The sequence below is a fragment of the Brachyistius frenatus genome, unplaced genomic scaffold, assembly GCF_029030835.1.
Source record: "Brachyistius frenatus isolate BFR_SWC_R1_liver_20210118 unplaced genomic scaffold, ASM2903083v1 Contig_10, whole genome shotgun sequence".
Lineage (NCBI taxonomy): Eukaryota > Metazoa > Chordata > Actinopteri > Embiotocidae > Brachyistius > Brachyistius frenatus.
The window spans coordinates 1,665,669-1,685,281 of record NW_027210609.1 but is presented as its reverse complement, the minus strand read 5'-3'; the positions used below and the strand labels follow the sequence as shown (position 1 = coordinate 1,685,281).

At 40.0% G+C, this 19,613-nt stretch overlaps 3 protein-coding genes across 4 annotated transcripts; 2 read left to right on the top strand and 1 right to left on the bottom strand.

Moving 5' to 3' along the window:
* Window positions 1-245: 245 nt before the first annotated feature.
* Window positions 246-4,967, bottom strand: glyctk (glycerate kinase). Of its 2 annotated transcripts, none has more exons than XM_069690802.1 (5): window positions 4,689-4,967; window positions 2,676-3,047; window positions 2,440-2,591; window positions 2,176-2,351; window positions 246-2,078 (listed from the first exon to the last, which is right to left on the bottom strand). In XM_069690802.1, the coding sequence occupies exons 2-5, from the start codon at window positions 3,029-3,031 to the stop codon at window positions 1,188-1,190; spliced, it is 1,575 nt and encodes a 524-aa protein (XP_069546903.1). In that variant the 5' UTR covers window positions 3,032-3,047; window positions 4,689-4,967; the 3' UTR covers window positions 246-1,187. The 2 variants fall into 2 exon arrangements, with proteins under 2 accessions (XP_069546903.1, XP_069546904.1); XM_069690803.1 differs by lacking the exon at window positions 4,689-4,967 and adding an exon at window positions 3,587-3,647.
* Window positions 4,968-5,149: 182 nt separating this feature from the next.
* On the top strand, window positions 5,150-9,494 carry wdr82 (WD repeat domain 82). The gene is made up of 9 exons (XM_069690800.1): window positions 5,150-5,570; window positions 6,462-6,559; window positions 7,236-7,302; window positions 7,425-7,524; window positions 7,657-7,773; window positions 7,872-8,027; window positions 8,292-8,361; window positions 8,675-8,817; window positions 9,292-9,494. Exons 1-9 carry the CDS (start codon window positions 5,410-5,412, stop codon window positions 9,319-9,321), a joined length of 942 nt encoding a protein of 313 aa, XP_069546901.1. The 5' UTR covers window positions 5,150-5,409; the 3' UTR covers window positions 9,322-9,494.
* Window positions 9,495-10,446: 952 nt separating this feature from the next.
* twf2 (twinfilin-2) lies at window positions 10,447-17,777 on the top strand. The gene is made up of 9 exons (XM_069690799.1): window positions 10,447-10,787; window positions 13,601-13,779; window positions 15,169-15,264; window positions 15,393-15,497; window positions 15,665-15,679; window positions 15,909-16,034; window positions 16,194-16,344; window positions 16,615-16,736; window positions 17,129-17,777. The coding sequence occupies exons 1-9, from the start codon at window positions 10,691-10,693 to the stop codon at window positions 17,294-17,296; spliced, it is 1,059 nt and encodes a 352-aa protein (XP_069546900.1). The 5' UTR covers window positions 10,447-10,690; the 3' UTR covers window positions 17,297-17,777.
* Window positions 17,778-19,613: the final 1,836 nt, after the last annotated feature.

Sequence of the window (19,613 nt, the reverse complement as noted above, 5' to 3'; positions counted from 1 at the left end):
GGGTAAAATAATGAAAGCTGCAGATATTTCGGTGGGTGATCCATTCAGATGCTGCAGTTATTTTCGATAAGTCCAGAATGCCAGTGTACAGTTTAAAACAAAATTCCTGCACCACACCAGGAAGAACACTTTTTGTTAGTGTACTAAGGGAAGTATGTCATTTGGAACAGCAGTTATCTGATAACAGGACTAAAATTTTCCATTCTTCCACCATACAAAAGAAAATAAATTGATTTGAAACAGGATCATGTAGACATATTTTTTAATGTAAGACTGAATTGCATCAGCAGGAGTAAGTGAGTGATGACGGTGACTGCCGTGGATGTCTTTGCGGTGGAGAGGGTTATTTTTATCACTACCATTTCCAGAATAAAGTGCTGGTCCTTTGGAAGACCGATGCATAAAAGGCAGTTCATTTCTTACATCCTCAAGTGTAAGAAGCATTGCATACTTTTAATGGGAGATACATTTTCTGTCAAAAGCTTCCATCCCTTTTGATTTTTCCTGTGCCTTTTTTTTAAGTTGATTTAAATTAAACTCCTGCACCTGAATGGAAACACATGTTTACAAATGTATCAAAACTAAATACAAATATATGTCACAACATTATTATTCGCAATCATATTCACCGCATTTACTATGACACAACATGTTGTGGCATTTCAACTCTAAATTATATGAACAAATACATGAATAAATTTGTAACGAGGTACCAGTTAGGGTAAGGGACCAAGGACCAATCTGTGATTTGAAGGAGTTGAAAATTGAACAGAAATGTTTAATGATGTACATAGTACTAGTCAGATGAACTGATTCTGCTGAAGAGACCAGCAGCAAAGCTGGAAGATTATACAACTGTGCAAATAACTTGATATTAAATTTGTATATTGTACTTGAAAATAGTGATGTCATAGATGTCTCTCATTACTACAGCTGTATTTGGTGTTGATTAACAAAAGATTATCAGCATTAATGAAAAAAGGTATGATTATAACAAAACAGATGCCATTCTAAGTTATGGTTGTTTGACATTAATGGCACTACTGAAACACCTTTTCATTAAAGGTATGGGACAAAAATGTGTGCGAAAAATTTAAAAAAGCAGTTACTCTACAAAGTAATCATGTAAAGGTTTAAAAAAAAAAAAATCAGATTCAATTAATAATTTTATTTGGTGTGTTTTGGGATTAACATATGTTAATGGGAATTGCTGGAATAAGTAGCATGTGCACATCCATTACATTTGTGCAGGTGAGGCCAGGTACAAGTAAGCGTTGTCCAGCAGAAAGATGAGAAAAAAAAGTGTAGGAATCATTGTTGGTAAGGAAGTTGTCGATGTTCAGCCCCTGTGCTTGTGCCTCGTCATACAGCCTACTATCAGTAATGGCCCCCGCTGCCTCAGTGGGTCCATCCTGGCCATCAGTGCCACCACTCAGGAAGACAGGACCTTTAGGTGGCAGCTCCAGGCCTTTCAGCTCCAGTCCCACTCTCAGAGCCAGCTCCTGGTTTCGACCACCTCGACCCTTGCCTGTTAGCTCCACAGTAGGCTCACCTCCAGCTAACAGACACGTGGCTCCCCATCCCTCTGTACGCCCTTCATCCAAGACCTGCATGGTACGGCAGAGGTCCCAGCTCTCCACACCCACCTCAGGCCCCAGCCTCAGCAACTCAGCGGCAATCTCAGGAGGAGGTTCCTCTTGAGAACAGGCAAAGTGGGCCAACAGGCCGTAAAGTCTGGAGACAGACTTTACATCGCCACACACTCCAGGTGAAAGCACAACCGGTCGGAAACCTAGCTCTCGAGCCCGGCGACCTGCACATTTAAGGGCGAGGCTGTTAGAGCCAATCACAACGTTGTGCACGTTTCCTGATGTATCAGATTCGTCCGTAGTCTCTTTCCACCAGGGACCTGGTCTCCCAAGGACATCCTTTACAGATGCCGGTAGAGAGTCCAGCAGCTTGTAACGTTCAAGGATGGACAAAATTTCCTCAGGCCACACCTCACTCCTCACTGTGGGGCCGCTAGCTATCAAGTCAAGTGGGTCCCCGATCACATCGGACAGTATCAGTGCAAACACCTGTGAAGAAGTGATTAGACGAGTGATATTCAAAGTACAAAGCTGGAATGACTTCACTTCCATAAAAAGCTGTTTGAAAAAAGAAATAGTCCATTACCTGTGCAGGGTGAGCATGATGTGCGAGCCCTCCACCCTTTAAAAAAGAAAGTGCGCGACGTACAGTGTTCAGCTCTTGAATAGTGGCACCGGCAGCTGCAAGTTTGCGGGTAACATCTAGTTTGTCTTGCAACGAGATTGGTGGAATGGGTGCAGGTAACAGTGCAGAGCCTCCACCTAGACAAAGACGAACCACATTGTGTTAAAGATTAAGGTAGGATTTTTTTTTTTTTTTGTAAGAATACCGAAAAAGTGAAATTCTTACCTGAAATTAGTACAAGTAGCACATCTTTCTCTGTTAGCTCACTGGTTAACTGCTTGATCACCTCAGCTGCTTTCTGGGCATCAGCGTCAGGCAAGTTGTGTTTCGCTCCCTCCATGACTTTGATGCGGCTCTTTTCTTTTAACAACAGATGGCTGCGTTGGAAGTAAGAAATTATATTATTGATAATCTTATTTTCAGTCATTTACATCTGAAGGAATGGAAAGGAATTTGCGCACCCTTTCCCATGCTGCTGTAATGTCTGCTGAATCCCACAAGGTACACTTATGACTCCTCTTACTAAATGATCACCCATAATCTTCTCTGCCTCAGCAGCCATTCCCAGCACAGCTTTTCCAAAGCCCACCAGATGAAGGTTGTGTTTGAGTGTGAATTTGTGACCGTCTATGGTGACTGAGTCCTCCTTGCGCTCGATACTCTGCCGGACCACCGTGTCTGGCTGCACAGCTTCCACTGCCGCTACAAACACTTCACGTGCCCTTGAGTCCATTGACATTTTGCACAACGTAGGTTTTCTCCTGCCCGCTAGGACCAGAAAAGGCAGAGGCCGGAACAGAGAAAGAACACGGGCCATCGACAGTTCACTGGGTCTGAACAAAAACAGTGAGCATAAAACCAAGTTAGTTTAAAAAAGACCCCACATACAGAACAGCCACATTACAGAAAAGAAAAAGGTCAGATATTCTACAGTCATTCACAAGTATTTGTTGGTTCAAGATCACTTCCAGCAAATATAGAGAAATCAGAAGGTAACCTCATTATGGTACACACTAAACCAACTCAAAAGAACCATTCTGCAAGGCAGTGTGGACTCAAATTCACCATATTACAGCATTTATGGTGTTCAGTCATTGCACTGATTAGTAGCTTGTCTGGTTAAATATGAAGACTTCAGGAATAAACTAGTGGGTGGTGCTGTACACCTACTACAAACGCATTTCTTCATGCATAACTGTTGGTTTACTTTTGAAGGGTGTAAAGAAAGTATTCAGATCTCTACCTACTTTCGGTGTGATTATGTCAACTCAAATCTCACCAACATAATTGCCTTTATCATCCTGAGTAAGTTAATACATTTTCCATGTTGAGTCCTCATAACTGCTCTCCGAACACTTATGAGGCTGCCTACCTGTGAAGCTTGAACAAGGTATATAAAGGCTGTGTATTCCTGTGGAAGCCTGGTATGTGTGTGCTCCAGCTCAGCAGTGAGGCAGTTTTGCAAAAATCGGAGCAGACACCGACTGGAGCTGTGTACTCTGTGTCTAATGATTGACTTAAAAGGATCACAGGCCATATGAAAGCGCTGACCACCCAGCTGATTTAGTTCTTTAGTTCTGATTGAACAAAGTGAAGTTCATAAGCGCGATATCAGACAGATTTTGGAGCCATTTAGGCTGCAGCATAATGAAAAAGGTACACAGCCAAAAGCTTTATGCTCCATATGAAAGCCAAACATGTTAAAGAGGCATGTAAAGATACTGCAAATGCTCATTTTGTTTATGACAGTAGAGATTCTTTTCATGACTGGTAAACATGTCAGATAAGTCTTAAAAGCAGATTATAAACTTTTACCTGATTTTTGCACCAATAATTTTGATAACATTGATTTGTCAGGTACCGCACCTACTAAATGAGCCAGAAACCTCTGGTGACATTATCTGTTATTTCTAAATTGATCCTCCGGATAATGTATTACATGGATATTCCAGTATTTTTTTTTTTTTTTTTCAGAGCACCAAAGCCACTATTGCTTTACTATAAGCTCCATTTTACCAATGTTTGATGGTTATTATTGTTATGACAGATGATGCCTTTTTAAATAATAAGAGCCTATTGGAATGATAATAGTCAAAAATGACATGGAAATGATAGTTTTTAGTCAAATAACTGCCCAACCTCTGTTACCTGAACAGAAAACAAGGAAAAGCCTGGTAGCTATTATAATAGGCTATAAAGTTACATATACCCGGAACTCCTGCAGCCACAAAAAGTTTAATAGACATATTGTTTTAGCTATGTTTAAGAAAAAACGAAACCAAAAACTTTATGAATTTTTACTTACACATTACATCACATCATGCTGTTACTTCAAACAGGTGTTTATAATTATGAAACATTGACCGAAACGATGCCAGCCTAGAAACGCTTCATGACATTCAACAAAACCAAACCAAAAAGTTAGTTCATTCCTCTGACCTTCCTCTCTGTGAGGAAAACCCTGCTGCTATTACCTTTTCCTTCACTGGTCCTCCTGTGTCCATTTTGCTGCCTGCAGCAATACCTACAAGCTGAAAGAAAACAATAGGCTGATGACACGCTGTTCAATGTGTCAGAAAGTGCTGGTGGACTCGGGAGGAAGCAGACACGCGTTTTCCCCTCGGACAATTTAAGACAGACTCGATCAAGTAAATGCACGAGAAAAAATGTGACTGGGAAGAACAAAAAAAAAAAAAATCGTATTATTATTATTATTTTTTTTCTTAACCTGCCTTGGAGAGCAGGACGTTGCTGTTAAAATATCGGCGCTTCTGTTTATGGTATAAGGTGCAAATATCGCGATAATTAGTATCTGCCATGTCTCGTGATTTCCGGCCAACGCGCATGTCCGACGATCAATGTGCGCGTCACTACGTCGAGAACGCGTTTGCTTTTCCCTCCCTCCTTCACTGCCGGGCTAAAAAAAAAAAAAAAAAAAAAAAAAAGTACCACAGGCGGGATTTCTTCGCTGTTTTTGAACTCTACTTCTTTTTTAAAAAAAAAAAATATTTATACATCTATATATGTAAAAAAAAAAAAAAAAAAAAAAAAGGACAAAACAAACAAACCCGTTAGCAATTTCGTGGATCGTATCGCTAAACGTGAGATCTGTAAATCGTTTTTTTTTTGGGGGGGTTGTTTTTTTTAAAGTACAGCGAGGGCCTTGCCTCCCCTCAGCGCCGCAGACGGGCCACCATGAAGCTGACGGACAATGTGCTGCGGAGCTTCAGGGTCGCTAAAGTGTTCCGAGAAAACTCAGACAAAATCAATTGCTTCGACTTCAGCTCGAATGGAGAAACGATTATTTCCAGTAGCGACGACGACTCGTTAGTTTTGTACGACTGCCAGGAGGGAAAGTAAGAGCGACTTCTTGTTTTACTCCCCTATTGGGTTTTTTTTGTTTTTTTTTGGCGTTAGCTGCTCGCTATGCTAAGTTTAGCGAGGCCTAGTGCACTGCGCTATTGCTCTGCAGCGACTTGGTCCGGATTTGAAATACCTGAAATTACCCTGTTGCCTGCAATTTGAAGTCTGCCTGCAAAACATCAATTTTATCCGCTTTTTTTTTATTATTATTATTATCTTAGGCTACGTGCTGGTGAATAATAATCCACTAATGTCGCTCGAAGTTGTCCTTGCTCTTAAAAAAAAAAAAAAAAAATGCTCGAGTTGTTTGAAACCATTGAATAAACAGGACTCCCACTAACTTCTACTGAACCAACCTGACGGCATTAAGAGCATTTAGGTTGGATTAATAAATGGTGCAGAACAGAGCTACAGCCAATAACTGATCGACTGGAAATGAATCACCGACCACGTTGATAATCGATTAACCGTTTTCAGCCATTTTTAATATATATATATATATATAAATCTGATTCAAGCTTCCTAAATGAGAGTATTTTCTTATACTTTTGGTTCTCTAAGATAGCAGACTGTGTATGTGTCAATTGTGAAATCATATGGAATGAATTTTCAACCCAATCAAAGTGTCCAGTGATTAATTTTTATTTTTTTTATTTTATTTTTTTAAATTGCAAATTGTAGCTCTGCCTTAATGTGTTGTAAATGATCAATTTACTGGCTTTAGTAACCCAGGCTGGTCATAAAATGTCAGCTCTTATATGAATGACCTAAAATTGGTGACAACATCTCGATATTTGTCACAACAGATTGATAACATCTGATTGGAAAGCTTATACCTAATGTTGTTGTTTTTTTCTTTCTCATGTAATTTTGACTCATGGCAGACCCAAGAGGACTCTTTACAGCAAAAAGTATGGAGTGGATCTGATCAGGTACACGCATGCTGCAAACACAGTGGTCTACAGTTCCAACAAAATCGATGGTATGTTGATGCGTAAAATACTCGTTAGTAGTTTTTATTGGTTTATGTTGCAAGAATAAGTTTGTGTACAAAAAAATATGTTGGCAGAATGAACCATTTATTACAGGATCAAATATCATAGATAATGTATTTTGTGCATTAATGTCATTAATGATATGATAACTTGTGTTCCTGACTGAGTAATGGGAGTATAGTAGCAAACGAGGACAGGTATTTATTGTGCATTTCACTCAGCTAGAGCCGTTTCATACATTCAGACAAATGCAGAAGAGGGCGGCATTTAGGTTTTTGTTGAAATATTAGATTAAGTTTCCAGATATGATCTTGTCTCAGCAATTTTATTCTAGCAGTATCGTATGTTTTGCTGGTTGATCTGTAGAGATATTTTCCAGCGGTTTGACGTTGACAGGGTGCCATACAAATGTGGACGACTGCTGCATCACTGGAGTCACATTACTAGCTGTGGTCTGAGGTAGTTGTTTGTACAGTTTGAGGGTCTGTGATTCTGCCCCATACAGGAGCTAACTGTACAAGTGACTGCCTTGCCCACGGTTGAGTCCACTCATCAGACCTGCTCGTAAACCTCTTCTCATGGGAATACTTGCTTTTGTTTTGCTGCTGTTGGCCACGGTTAATGTTCTTCTCGGGTTTAATGATGTCGCTCTTTGTCTACAAGATACGATCCGGTACCTGTCCCTCCATGACAACAAATACATCCGCTACTTTCCTGGGCATAACAAAAGGTGAGAACTGGATACATGCTGGTTTGTCTGTGTATTTTGATTTGATTTTGTTGTCTTCTTGGAAGTTGCTCTCCCCTGACTCTTTCTTTCTTTGATTTTTTTTTTTTTTTGTGTGCGAGCAGAGTGACGTCTCTTTCCATGTCTCCTGTGGATGACACGTTTATTTCTGGCTCATTAGATAAAACGATCAGATTGTGGGATTTGCGGTCACCAAACTGCCAGGTTAGTGTACTTTTCCTTGTAGTGTGGTGAGCTCTCATTGGTGTTGCACCTGTATCTAATTTATACTATAATATTGATATAGAGGTCTGTTAACTGATAACTGACCTTCTCTTGTCATTTGTTAAATTTAAGGGCCTGATGCACCTGCAGGGGAAGCCAGTGTGTTCCTTTGATCCAGAGGGTCTCATTTTTGCTGCCGGAATAAATTCAGAGATGGTTAAACTTTATGATCTGAGGTCGTTTGACAAGGTAAGACGTGTTTGTGTGTGTGAGACTTGGTATATTAGGCAAATTCGTGATGACTGTAAATAACTTGACAAAATAGTCATGTTCTGTCTCGTCAATAGGGTCCCTTTGCAACCTTCAAGCTTCAGTATGATCGAACATGCGAGTGGACGGGCCTCAAGTTTAGTAATGACGGCAAACTCATTCTTCTTTCCACTAATGGCGGAGCCCTTCGCATCTTGGATGCTTTTAAGGGTGCTGTGCTACATTCTTTTGGGGTAAGAGACAAGTCATTACCATGCACAAAGTGTGGAAAATATGTATCATGTTAAAGAAAATGACAAAATACATGAAGACCTGGTCATAGTCAAGTCTTTTAAATCCAGCAGAATTGAAAGTCATAGATGATTTAATGTAATGTAGACATGGTTCCCAACATCTAAGGGACTATTAATGTTCATTTTATATCATGTTGCTCGCTGTTACAGATTATATTTTCACAGAATAACTGCTCATTGACGCTGCTGTTTATTGTCCCACAGGGCTACAATAACAGTAAAGGTGTAACACTGGAGGCGTCATTCACGCCGGATTCTCAGTTTGTTATGATTGGTAAGTTAAGATTTCCCTTGTTGTTGCTTAATTTTGGCAATGCCTTCCACATTATTTCATGTGAGGAACAAAGCTTTAATTAGTACTTTTATGACAAACATTAAAAATGGTTGATTTAGAATTTTACTGAAGCCACAAATGACAGGAAGTATGTAAAAATCTACTCTTAAACTGGAGTGATATTACAGAGCAAATATTTTGCATCTGAAGATGCACCGTTTCTGAGCTCACTGATGACAGAAGGCCAGCCAGGGCTCGTCATGTAGCACTGCATATTATGTTTTTTTATCAAACGTTTGTTCATTTATTTCAGGCTCCGAAGACGGAAAGATCCACGTGTGGAACGCAGAAAGCGGAATGAAGGTGGCGTTACTAGACGGGAAGCACACGGGCCCGATCACCTGCCTGCAGTTCAACCCCAAGTTCATGACGTTTGCAAGTGCCTGCTCCAACATGGTGAGTGGATCCTTAAAAGACTGCCGATCTCAATTGTCCGTGGAGAATTTAGTACCAATAAGACAAATGCAGTGTGACGTCACTACCTCTGTTTGCATCATTACATTGTTTTGTTACTGTGCTGCTCTTCCCTCCATCCTCAAAACAGCACACGCCTGAAATAACAGTACACTATGTCAGAGTGTGAGGGTTACAACATGACACGAGAGAGACGTGTGCTCGGTGAATTTTTCCAGACATCACATCAGTAAAAATTAAAAACAAAAAAACAAAGCTGTGTGAAAGTTAACAGGATGGAACTCAGCTGGATGTAATGGAAAAAAAAATAAAAATGGGTTAGTCACAAACGAAGAATTAAATCCACTTATTTGAGAAAAATATGGGACTGCATACACATGCACGTATTCAAGTACAACACGTGTACATAGTGACTGAAATTTGACCCAAAATATTTGTTTGTATTTAATCTTTCAGGCATTCTGGCTCCCCACCATCGATGACTGATGTTGTAGCAGAGTGACCAGCAGGGTTCAGCACAGAGAGAGCTCTGTGTGGATCTCACAGGAAGAGTGAAAAATGATTTGTAAATATGAAGTTAGCAGAAATAGTTTACCTGTCTATTGTTGGGTTTTTTTTATATTTCTATTTAACATTAAACTGTTTCTTTGTAAGATGTGCATTTTGAATTTATTATTGAGTTGATTGGATTAATTACATGCGTTAGATTTTTACTACAGAGTTGTAGTCCATGAAATAGTTTTCTGATTTAACCAGTGTATATATACACAATCAGCCACAACATTAAAAACCATTTTCAGGTGAAGCATTAAGTGTAATACAACCAGTCCAGCAATAAATCCTCCCTTCAAAAGGATTATAATGTTTAGCTAATTGTTTAGTTAACAGCTAATTGTTTTGAATGAATATAAAAATTAAAACCCCTCTGAAATGAGTAAATTTTGTCCCAATGCACTTTGATATATTAGAGCAAATTATAATATGTTCATTTTAAGTTTGATTTAGTGATGTTGACTTTCAGGTTTAATGTAATTGTACAAACGTATGATTCGAATATGGGCTATTTTTAACCCCACTTCATCAGTTTTGAAATGTGTTTATCGGATTGGGAAAATGCTGTAGGAGTGGCCTGCATTTTAAAATGGCAAAAACACCTTTCACAATCTGTTGACAATCATAGCCGTCATGTGGCGAGGAGAGGAAGTTTCAAGTTGAAATAGTTGAATGCACATTCCAAAGCAATTTGCTCCGTTTGATCTAATTTGGTTCATTTTTAGATTAAGTCCCTGCTTGTGTTTTTTTTTACCACCAAGTTTTTTTTTAATTTGTCATCCATAATCTGCTGAATTTTTGTATTTCACTCAAACAAAACATGGTAAATAAATTTGCTTGTGGCAGTAGCATCACATTGGTAATTTTAACACAGAAGTTTAGTCATTATGTTTGCAGATCATGCTCTCCTGCTCTAGTGGCGGCCCTGATGTGTGGTGGGCTTCTCACAGGCCTGGACAGTCACTGGTAGCTAAATTTGGGAGAAGTGATCAGGTTCCCTCTCTGTGTGCACATGATACCGTCCCAGTTACTTGAGCAATGTCCCGTCGCTCACTGTCACACACACTACCAGTGAGTCCAGACACACTTAGTGATCCTCCTCTTCAGCGGTCAGCACGCTGCTTGTAGTCACTATCTGAAGTAAAGGACATTTTGACGTCGTACTTTTGGACTTTAGTATTTATTGACTAGACTGAATATTTGGCCTGGTGCTGTGGAGCTCCATCTCTGTCCACCGCTTCTCCTCCGTCTGTCGACACCCCTGCTACAGCCCCTGGTGGGAGGAAGACGCCGCTGACCCGCCATGTTCCTCGCACTAGTGGTGACACCGGAGCTGAGGCAGTTCCTGGCCAGGGCAAGAGGTGGAGGGGTGCGCCTCATCCAGGTGCGCATCCATGACGGTGAGTGACCCAGGACGTTGTAGAGTGGAGCTGTCAAACATGAGTTGTCTCTCGGAGGGTTGATAGATGATAACTTGACGTTGTGTAAGTCTGGCACAACTGAGGGGGGGAAAAAAACATTTTACAAAAGCTTTTAGGGAACTGTCCAGTTTGTTAAAATACAAATTGTCACTCGAGTCATTTGGGAAAATAAGTTCTTGATATGTAAATAACTTGACTCTTTTAAATTAAACTAGGGATCAAACTTTTTTCATTACTGAGTAGTGTATATAATAGATGAAAATTTAAAAAAATGTCAATCATACTATCCTGAAGCCTGAATATCTTGTTTTCAGTCTAAACCCTGTCTTTCCAAGTCCTTAAAGGAAACTCCAGGAAGTGTTTAATGGGATATTGCAGCTTAATATTTTCTAAACACGAGCAGAGAAACTAAAACAAGGGATTATTTAGCAAACAAAAAAGCTGGGCTATTGATTAATTGACTAATTGTTCAAGGCATTAACTGAACAACGTCTACTTGTGACGACTAATCACAGGTTATCTCCTTTGTGTTGAGATAAATTGGGAACTGCTCAACCTTGGAGAGTTTATTTTAAAGAAAGCCCTCAAAACATAATATTTGTTCATTGAGATTGTTAAGAATTTTGGAAATACTTTCATATCAGTAGTAAATGTTTTTAAATGACCTTCTGGCCTTTTCAAAGAAAGAGGGTTTATTTTCCATTAAAAAAAACAACAACAACTGGTGTTTACCTCTGACTCGATGTAATGGCAGCACCCTAAACTGTCTTCAGCTCAACTGCTCACTAAAAAGCTGTACAGTTAGTGAGGAGGAGATACAAGTGGACATGAATGTGTAGTAAGGGGTCAAGAGCACAGGAACAAGTCTGGAATTGCTACAGACCTTTTGTGTGACGTAAGAAAAGAGGATTGTAGCAGCTGTTGTGTGAGAGCAGTCATTCAGTGTCAGCTGAGGAGCTTGTGAAAAAAGGATCAGTGAGGCCATGTGTTTCTAGGTAGCTGATAAATGGAAGTGGACTAAAATGTTCACGTGGTGTTTACATCTTGTTTTGGTTATATGATTCAGGGCAGATGCTTTCTGGGACTTTTTGGTACCCTATCTTTGTGCACTGCCCTATCATATTAACCTTTGGAGTATTAATGTCAACACGGGCGAGCTTGCTGAACGGTGTCTGGTCGGTTTTTACTTCCTTACTAAAGCACTTTGATCTCTGTGTGGCGTCACTTGGCTATTTGGAGCGACATGTGACTTGACATGGTCGCGGGCTGCTGTCCGTAGCTGCTGCCCAGACGCTCATGTTTGCTCCAGTGTCAAAAGAGGAAACGGATCATTCAAATAGAATTCATCACTGCTGGCATCGGTGCACCACTTCCTCTCACCCAAATGAGAGTCTCATGATACCATTTAGTTTTAAACCTGCGGAAGAAAAGACAACGCACAGCACCTCGAGTGGGTCCTGGACATACAGTTTTATATGAACGTGGGCCTATACAGACGGCAGAGAATGGCTGATGGAAACTATGTGTGCAGAGCTCGAATGTGTTGCGGCTCAAAATAGCAACATTGCCCAAGAGACGGTCAGGAAATCCCCCATGCACCCCACAAGGACATCAGACTTTAGTTTTGTGTGATGTTTTCTGTGGGTTTCATCAGTGTTTGGTGTCAGTGCCACAGAGAGATTTAACCCAAAATGAATCCAGCAGTATTTTTTTTTTTTTTTTAACACAGGAGGCTTCTGTTTCTTTCGCCACAGTTCTCGACTGACTTCAGAAAAGTGACTTTAAATGTTATTCAGCAAATATTTTGATGACAAAGCCTAAACTTTCTCTTGTTCCCAACTGTGACGATTTGCTGCTTTTCTCTGTTACAACACTATAAGCTGTCTGAAATTTGAACATGTCACTGCTTAGGAAAGACTGCAGGGAAAAATGTTGAGCAGTTTTTACTATTTTCCAACATTTTATAGGCCAAAAAAACGAATCTTTTAATTGACTAAATACTAGTAATGAATTATCAGTTAGTTCCAACTGTAGCTGGCCAAAATATAAAGGGGTGACGGTTGATAACACTATATCTTCTTTTCTTGACAACATAGACCAAGCTCCGAGTTTGTGTTTGTATGTCACCACATGTGTTTAGACTATAGTTGTTTATACAGAACTGGACTTGATAAGAGTCCAAGTGGTGCAGGTCGTGCCAAACGTCAGAAAGAAATGATTTCTTCAGTGTCCACATTATTTGCAGTAAACATTAAATAAATCAGAGTGATAGTATGAAAAATCAACATGTCTGCATGTTGCAAGAAACATTAATAATAAATAAATTCTGAATTTTTCAAAAAAAACAAGATGGAGATATTTTTGGACTTAGAAATTGAACCATTTCCTACTCTTCTGTTTTGTTGCAGTTTTTCTTTCATGCTAGATAAATGTAGTAAATACCTACCTACAAAAAAACAAAATTCCCCTCGGGGATTAATAAAGTAAATACCTACCTACCTACCTAGATAGTTTGTGTAATTACTTAAAGACCAAAGTAAATAAATGCCTGAGAGGTAAATTGCATTCATTCTAAAGGATATTGAATAAGTAACCAGCCACAAGTTCTACAGAAGAACAAGTTCAATTGCTGATAATAATCAAATTACAATTATTGTTTAAGTAAACTATTATTGCCTGATCATGGCTGACTGTCCATGGATGCCAGGGTTATCTGACTCATATTGTAAGTGGGAATGTACAGCGTATTATATGGTTGGGAGGTACGTGATGAATGGTGGTCTGCTTTTCAGAGCAGCTGGTGCTGGGGGCTTACAGAGAGCCGCAGCAGAGCTGGGACCAGGACTATGATCACTTCCTGCTTCCCCTCCTGGACGAACAGGAGCCCTGCTACATCCTGTACCGCCTCGACTCCCAGAATGCACTAGGCTATGAGTGGATCTTCATCTCGTGGTCTCCTGACCAGTCTCCAGTAAGACATGCCACTTATTTTTTATTCTGCTCCACATACCAGAGTCACAAAAGCACACTGGCTTTAAATTTCTACATTTTCAGGTATTCCAACTATTTAGTATTGCATTTCAATAGAGTCATGGGAATCTGATAAAAAAAAAAATATGATGCTGCAGTATCCTGACTTTTAATTCAGGAATTTTTTAAAAATCCATCACATTGTTAATTACATTTTGGCCTTCAAACATTCAACAGGTAAAATGTAAACAGAAAAACAGCATCAAAGCCACATGTATGTAAACATAACCTGTGAAATCTTAGAGTACCAGCAGGACCTCCAAAGGATCAGTGTGTATTAAGGTCAATGAGTTCTTCTGGTTGTAAACAAAACTGTACTGAGATCTTCCAGTTCTGAGCAGATTTAGATTTAGATCTGACTTTATTAATCCCACAGTGGGGAAATTTACGCATCAGCACAGAGAAGACCAAAAAAATAGTGCACACAATATGAACAAATTTACAAATACTTATGAGATATAGGAAATAAGGTAGATAAAAAAAGTATTATTTTAGAAAAAAATAAGAGCAATAAATAAAAAATACACACACACACACACACACACACACACACACACACACACACACACACACACACACACACACACACACACACACACACACACACACACACACACACACACACACAGACTATACACACAAAAACAAATACAAAAATATAAATAAATACAGTTTGGAATGATGAATGTAAAGTGACAGGTGCTGTGTTATAAGATGACCAGTGCAACATTATTTTATGCTCCTTCCTACACTGAGGGTGCAGCAGTCTGCCGCTCTATGGAAGGGGTGAGACGTGTTGTCCATGATCGATGTCAGCTTGGCTAACATCCTCCTCTCACCCACCTCCTCTACGGAGTCCAGAGGACTGCCCAGGACAGAGCCGGCCCTTTTGACCAGCTTGTTTACTCTCCTCCTGTCCCTCTCTGTACCTGCCCAGCCCCAGCAGACCGCTGCATAAAACGCAGACGCCAAAAAAAAAAAAGAAGGTCAATTGTTTTGAAGTCGACAGAATTTCTGATGCTGCACTTATATTTTGAACAACATAGGTTTCCCGTGAGGCAGCGCTTATGCGGTCGTCATTTTCTGTTGTCATGACAGAATTGACCACCGCATCATCACAGTAGAAGGCAGTTCTCATCCGAGCGTTGTAAGCAGGTTTAGAAACCTACCTTTTCATTTCATGTGTACAGTTCAATTTAGATTCTAGAAACGTGAAAATTTGGGTCGCGATTTCATGACTGAGGCCTGATACCACTGATATTAATCATTTGCGGCTGGTTTCATCCAGCAGCTAGATATTTACATACATTTTCCTCTGTGACGGTTGCAGGTGAAACACAAGATGCTGTATGCTGCCACCCGGGCCACAGTGAAGAAAGAGTTTGGTGGTGGCCACGTGAAATATGAGATCTTTGGCACAGCTGAGGTGAAAACCATTTAAATTCACTACACACTTTACAATGACAAAACTCTGTTCTGCTGAGAGGACATGCCTCAGTAGCATTTGTCCCGTGCCTATCGTAAAAGGGCCTCTTGTTGTGCTTGCAACACTAGGAGGACATCTGTTTGTTGGGCTACCAGCATCATGTGTCATCCTGCTCAGGTCCTGCACCCCTCACATTAGCTGAGCAGGAGCTCCAAAAGATCAAAATCTCAGAGGTAAGAGGTCAGCTTGCCCTCAGCAGGGCTGACATCATTGCACATAGCTTTGTATGTGAGCTAGTTCTTTTCTCTTTTTTTTTTTAACACGTGCCCAAGTCTGCTTGTGTCTTCCATATAACTTGTACAATTTGAAATGTAACTGTTTGTTGTGATTGCCTTTTCAGGGCCGGGTGAAACAGGTATGTTGATAAATAATGATTGTTTGTGTGTGTTTTCAATATGAATTCAGTAACAGTTCCGGACACAGAGAGAACCTTCATTTATTGGTTGTAATAAGTGATCAGTTTTTAATATCTACAATACAGGAAAATAAAAACTTATATTACCCCATTAAACACTTTTTGGATTTTCCTGTAGAGACTTGAAAAGACAGACAATAGATACATGTCTGCTTGCTGCCCCCTGCAGGTGAAGACAGAGATCAACGTGGAGAGCAAGCACCAGACACTTCAGGGCCTCGCTTTTCCCCTACAGGAGACAGCAAAAAGAGCCCTGCTGCAGCTGGCCCAGAAATGCATCAACTATATTCAGCTGGTGAGCCTATGACTTGATTTCAACTTACAGTCTCTTGAAACCATGACAGTGACATTGGTCCAGCCTCAGGCTATAAAGTTGACCTAAACCCCAACAACAGGAGCAGTTTTCATCTGGAGTGTTGATATAATAGGCATCTGCTTATTCATTGTGTTTCAGAGGCTGGATGTAGAGAAAGAGACGATTGAGCTGGTCCACTCTAACCCGACAGAAACTCGAGATTTACCCCGCAGAGTTCCCAAAGACACTCCCAGATACCACTTCTTCCTTTACAAACACTCCCACGAAGGAGACTACCTGGAATCTGTTGGTATGATACTGATCCTTGTACTGTGATAATCCTATTGTTTTCACATCTGTGCAACTGAATTACAGACACTGATGGGACCATTTCAGAATATTTAAATCACTGCTGCCCAACAGTTTTTGCATAGTCAGTTTTCCTTCGTATAACTTCAAGCCAGAAAGTTAATTTTTTTAATGTTTTTTTCCCCCCCATTAATCATTCAGTCACCCAAATATAATCTTGGTATCTCTTAAATATGATTTTATAATCTTTACAATTATTCCCTGTCTACAGTGTTCATATACTCCATGCCAGGATACAGCTGCAGCATTAAGGAGCGGATGCTGTATTCCAGCTGCAAGAGTCGGCTCCTGGAGGAAGTGGAGAAAGATTACCATTTGGAAATTGCTAAAAAGGTAACAGATGGATAGATGGGGTGATGGCAGGACAGAACATTAGATAACTGAGTTTCATGCAGGGTCATGGCTACAATTAAGGATACTGAGGTCGTGTCAGGTCTATTTTCAACATGCGGTGTGCTTTTTAAAAGATGAGTCAAGTTATTTTAGACCCAATATATTTATACAGAGCTACTTTTGAAACCTACAGAGATAGATATATACAGGATTCAGTGTTAATTCTCCAGAACTTTTTGTTCCTGGCACTTCGAAATATCAAAATTATTTATATTTGTGGGATTTCATGGATTTTGCGGGATAACCTAAATTCTGAATACACTTTTTTTTCCCACCTGCATTTTTACCCTATTTATCTATTCATTAATGGGTTTTTTTGCATCTGTACACAGTTGGAGATCGATAATGGAGATGAACTGACAGACGAATTTCTGTATGATGAGGTCCATCCCAAGCAGCACGCCCACAAACAGGCCTTTGCTAAGCCCCGGGGCCCTGCAGGAAAAAGGGGACACAAGCGCCTTATTAAGGGGAGTGGAGAGGCTATGCAGGACAGCTAGAGGCGGACAGAAGTTCTCCTTGCGTCTAAGGTCCCTCACCTTCGCCCTCATTTCTCAAGACCCACTAACACCTCGTCCCAGAGAAACAAGCACAGAGGGGCCTTTCCTATGCCATGTTTCTGTGTACTGAATCCCTCAAAGACTATAACAAATGTGTTTTTAGTGGAAATGTATAAAATGTAATTGATAAATTATCTTTCAATGACAAATCAGGCAGATACATGTAAAGAAATCTGGAAAGAGAGCAGGCTGAAATGCAGAAAGACGCCCATGTTATTGTTGTAAAGCTAATCTGATCACATACTCACTAAATAAATCTGCTCTCTGTAATATAAAAGACCAGAGCTGAATTATAAATGCATAGTCAAATGTTTCAGTCCTTGTATGCAGCCTCCAGTACAAGTTTTGTATCAACTATGTTGGTAAGGAAAAAAAAAAAACTGAGAAAGGAAATTCCAAATAAATGTTTGTTTATATTGTGGCATTTGATCTTCTTAATATAGATGTATATATTTCCAGGCTGCATGCAGAGTTGAATCCAAGTGGAGGTGCTATCTCGATTAATATGTCTGTTAATATTTTATTGACGTGCTACACGAGATAATTAAATCGCCCCACAAATACGCATTGAATTAGACAAGCAGCTGTACATGCATAAACCTCCCCAAGCCAACAACATAAACAAAGCTCTTTTGCAATGACACATTTTAATGTTAAAGCCTTTGAAAGACTGCACTGTGATAAATGAACTCCCATGAAAATCATTTCACGTGGAGCTCTGAGGGGTGTACTACCAAGCGAGATTAGTGGGTTGGTATGTTGAGAATAAAGCCAGGGTTGTCAGTGTCACGGAGCTGGCCCTCTTTTAAAGTGGCTCGATCACCATGGTAACTTATGCTGCAAACTTAACCCGGTCCTGAGCAGGTTATGTTGGAGATATCGGATTAAAACGTAAGAAAGTAACACCCACTGACCAATCAGTTCTCTCTGAAAATTGTCCCCACCAATCAGAGAAGATTCAGTGGAGCTCGGTACGGTTCGTTTCATTTTTTTTTTTTTTTACTGATATCAGGGATTGATTGATACACTAAAGCATTGCACTTGTTGCCTACTTATAAGATCTGAAAATAAATCTACCTCGCTTTGAATTATGATTTTATATGTATTTCTTATTTGGTCTTTAGTTCGTTTGACACCTCCCGGGCTGCAGGTAAAATGATAAGACTAACGTCATGAGAATAAATCTAATAATACATTAATTTCATGAAATATGTACATACAATTAGTCCGATCTTCCTGTGCACTTTATGGTAAGGTGATACACATTCACACAGGCGGCGATTTTTATAAATTTTTTCACATCTTTTATCATTTAGCAGCTGCAACTGTGCTTCTTTCAGTGTGAAAGAAGTGTTTAACTTCATTACGTTTCTTTAAATTATATTTTTGCTCCTCGTTTTTAAAATATGTGGCTCTGCTGTCAGTACACTTGTCCGTGTTTGTGATTGGCCAGATGCTGCAAAACACCTCTTTTATGTGAAAGCTGAAAGCCTCGAGTTAACAGAGAAAGCTGATAACTACCGTCGCAGTGCCGATTATCTGACTTGAGAGTTTCCGCTTTGTTGTGCCAGCTCAGGCAAAGAAAGCCCGGGTATGTTGAACTTGCTTCGCAGTGCCACCTCTCTGGACTGTGAACTCTGAGTGTACCATACAAATCCGCAAACATGTCACACCATAAGGATTTTTGTTTGCAAAACAGACTGCCAGCCGCTCTTCTCACACATAACAACTGCAGTCACCTCAGTCGCAGGATCAGCCTGTGTGGATACTCGAAACTTCCTCTCTTCATAATCTTCCTCTGATATATCCTCCACATAACTCCACCAAGCACATGGCCCGCAACGGACTTGATTACGAGTTTAAGGTCATGTTTTAGATTAGTACTAATTATCATCAGTCCTATACTGAAGTGGTTGTACCACTCCTGAGTACAATGGCTGCTTTCTCTTAGTTGATTTGTTAGCTGGGTCTCATGGATCTCTAAAATAAGTTAAGCTGATTTGTAGATTAATGGTCGTTTCATGGTTGATAATATTTAGTAATCATTGTAAAAAACAACAACAACAACAACAACAACAAAGAGGTTATTGTCTTGCTATCAGTGCTGTGAGGCTGTACTCAGACACCATGGTGCTTTAACCCGTTAGTTACGCGCATACACGTGTCAGGTGAGAATCCTGCAGCTGTATTTTTAGTAGCATCACAGCCTACATGGAATCAAATTATACACAGTTTGAAAGCACAAAGCCTCGTGATT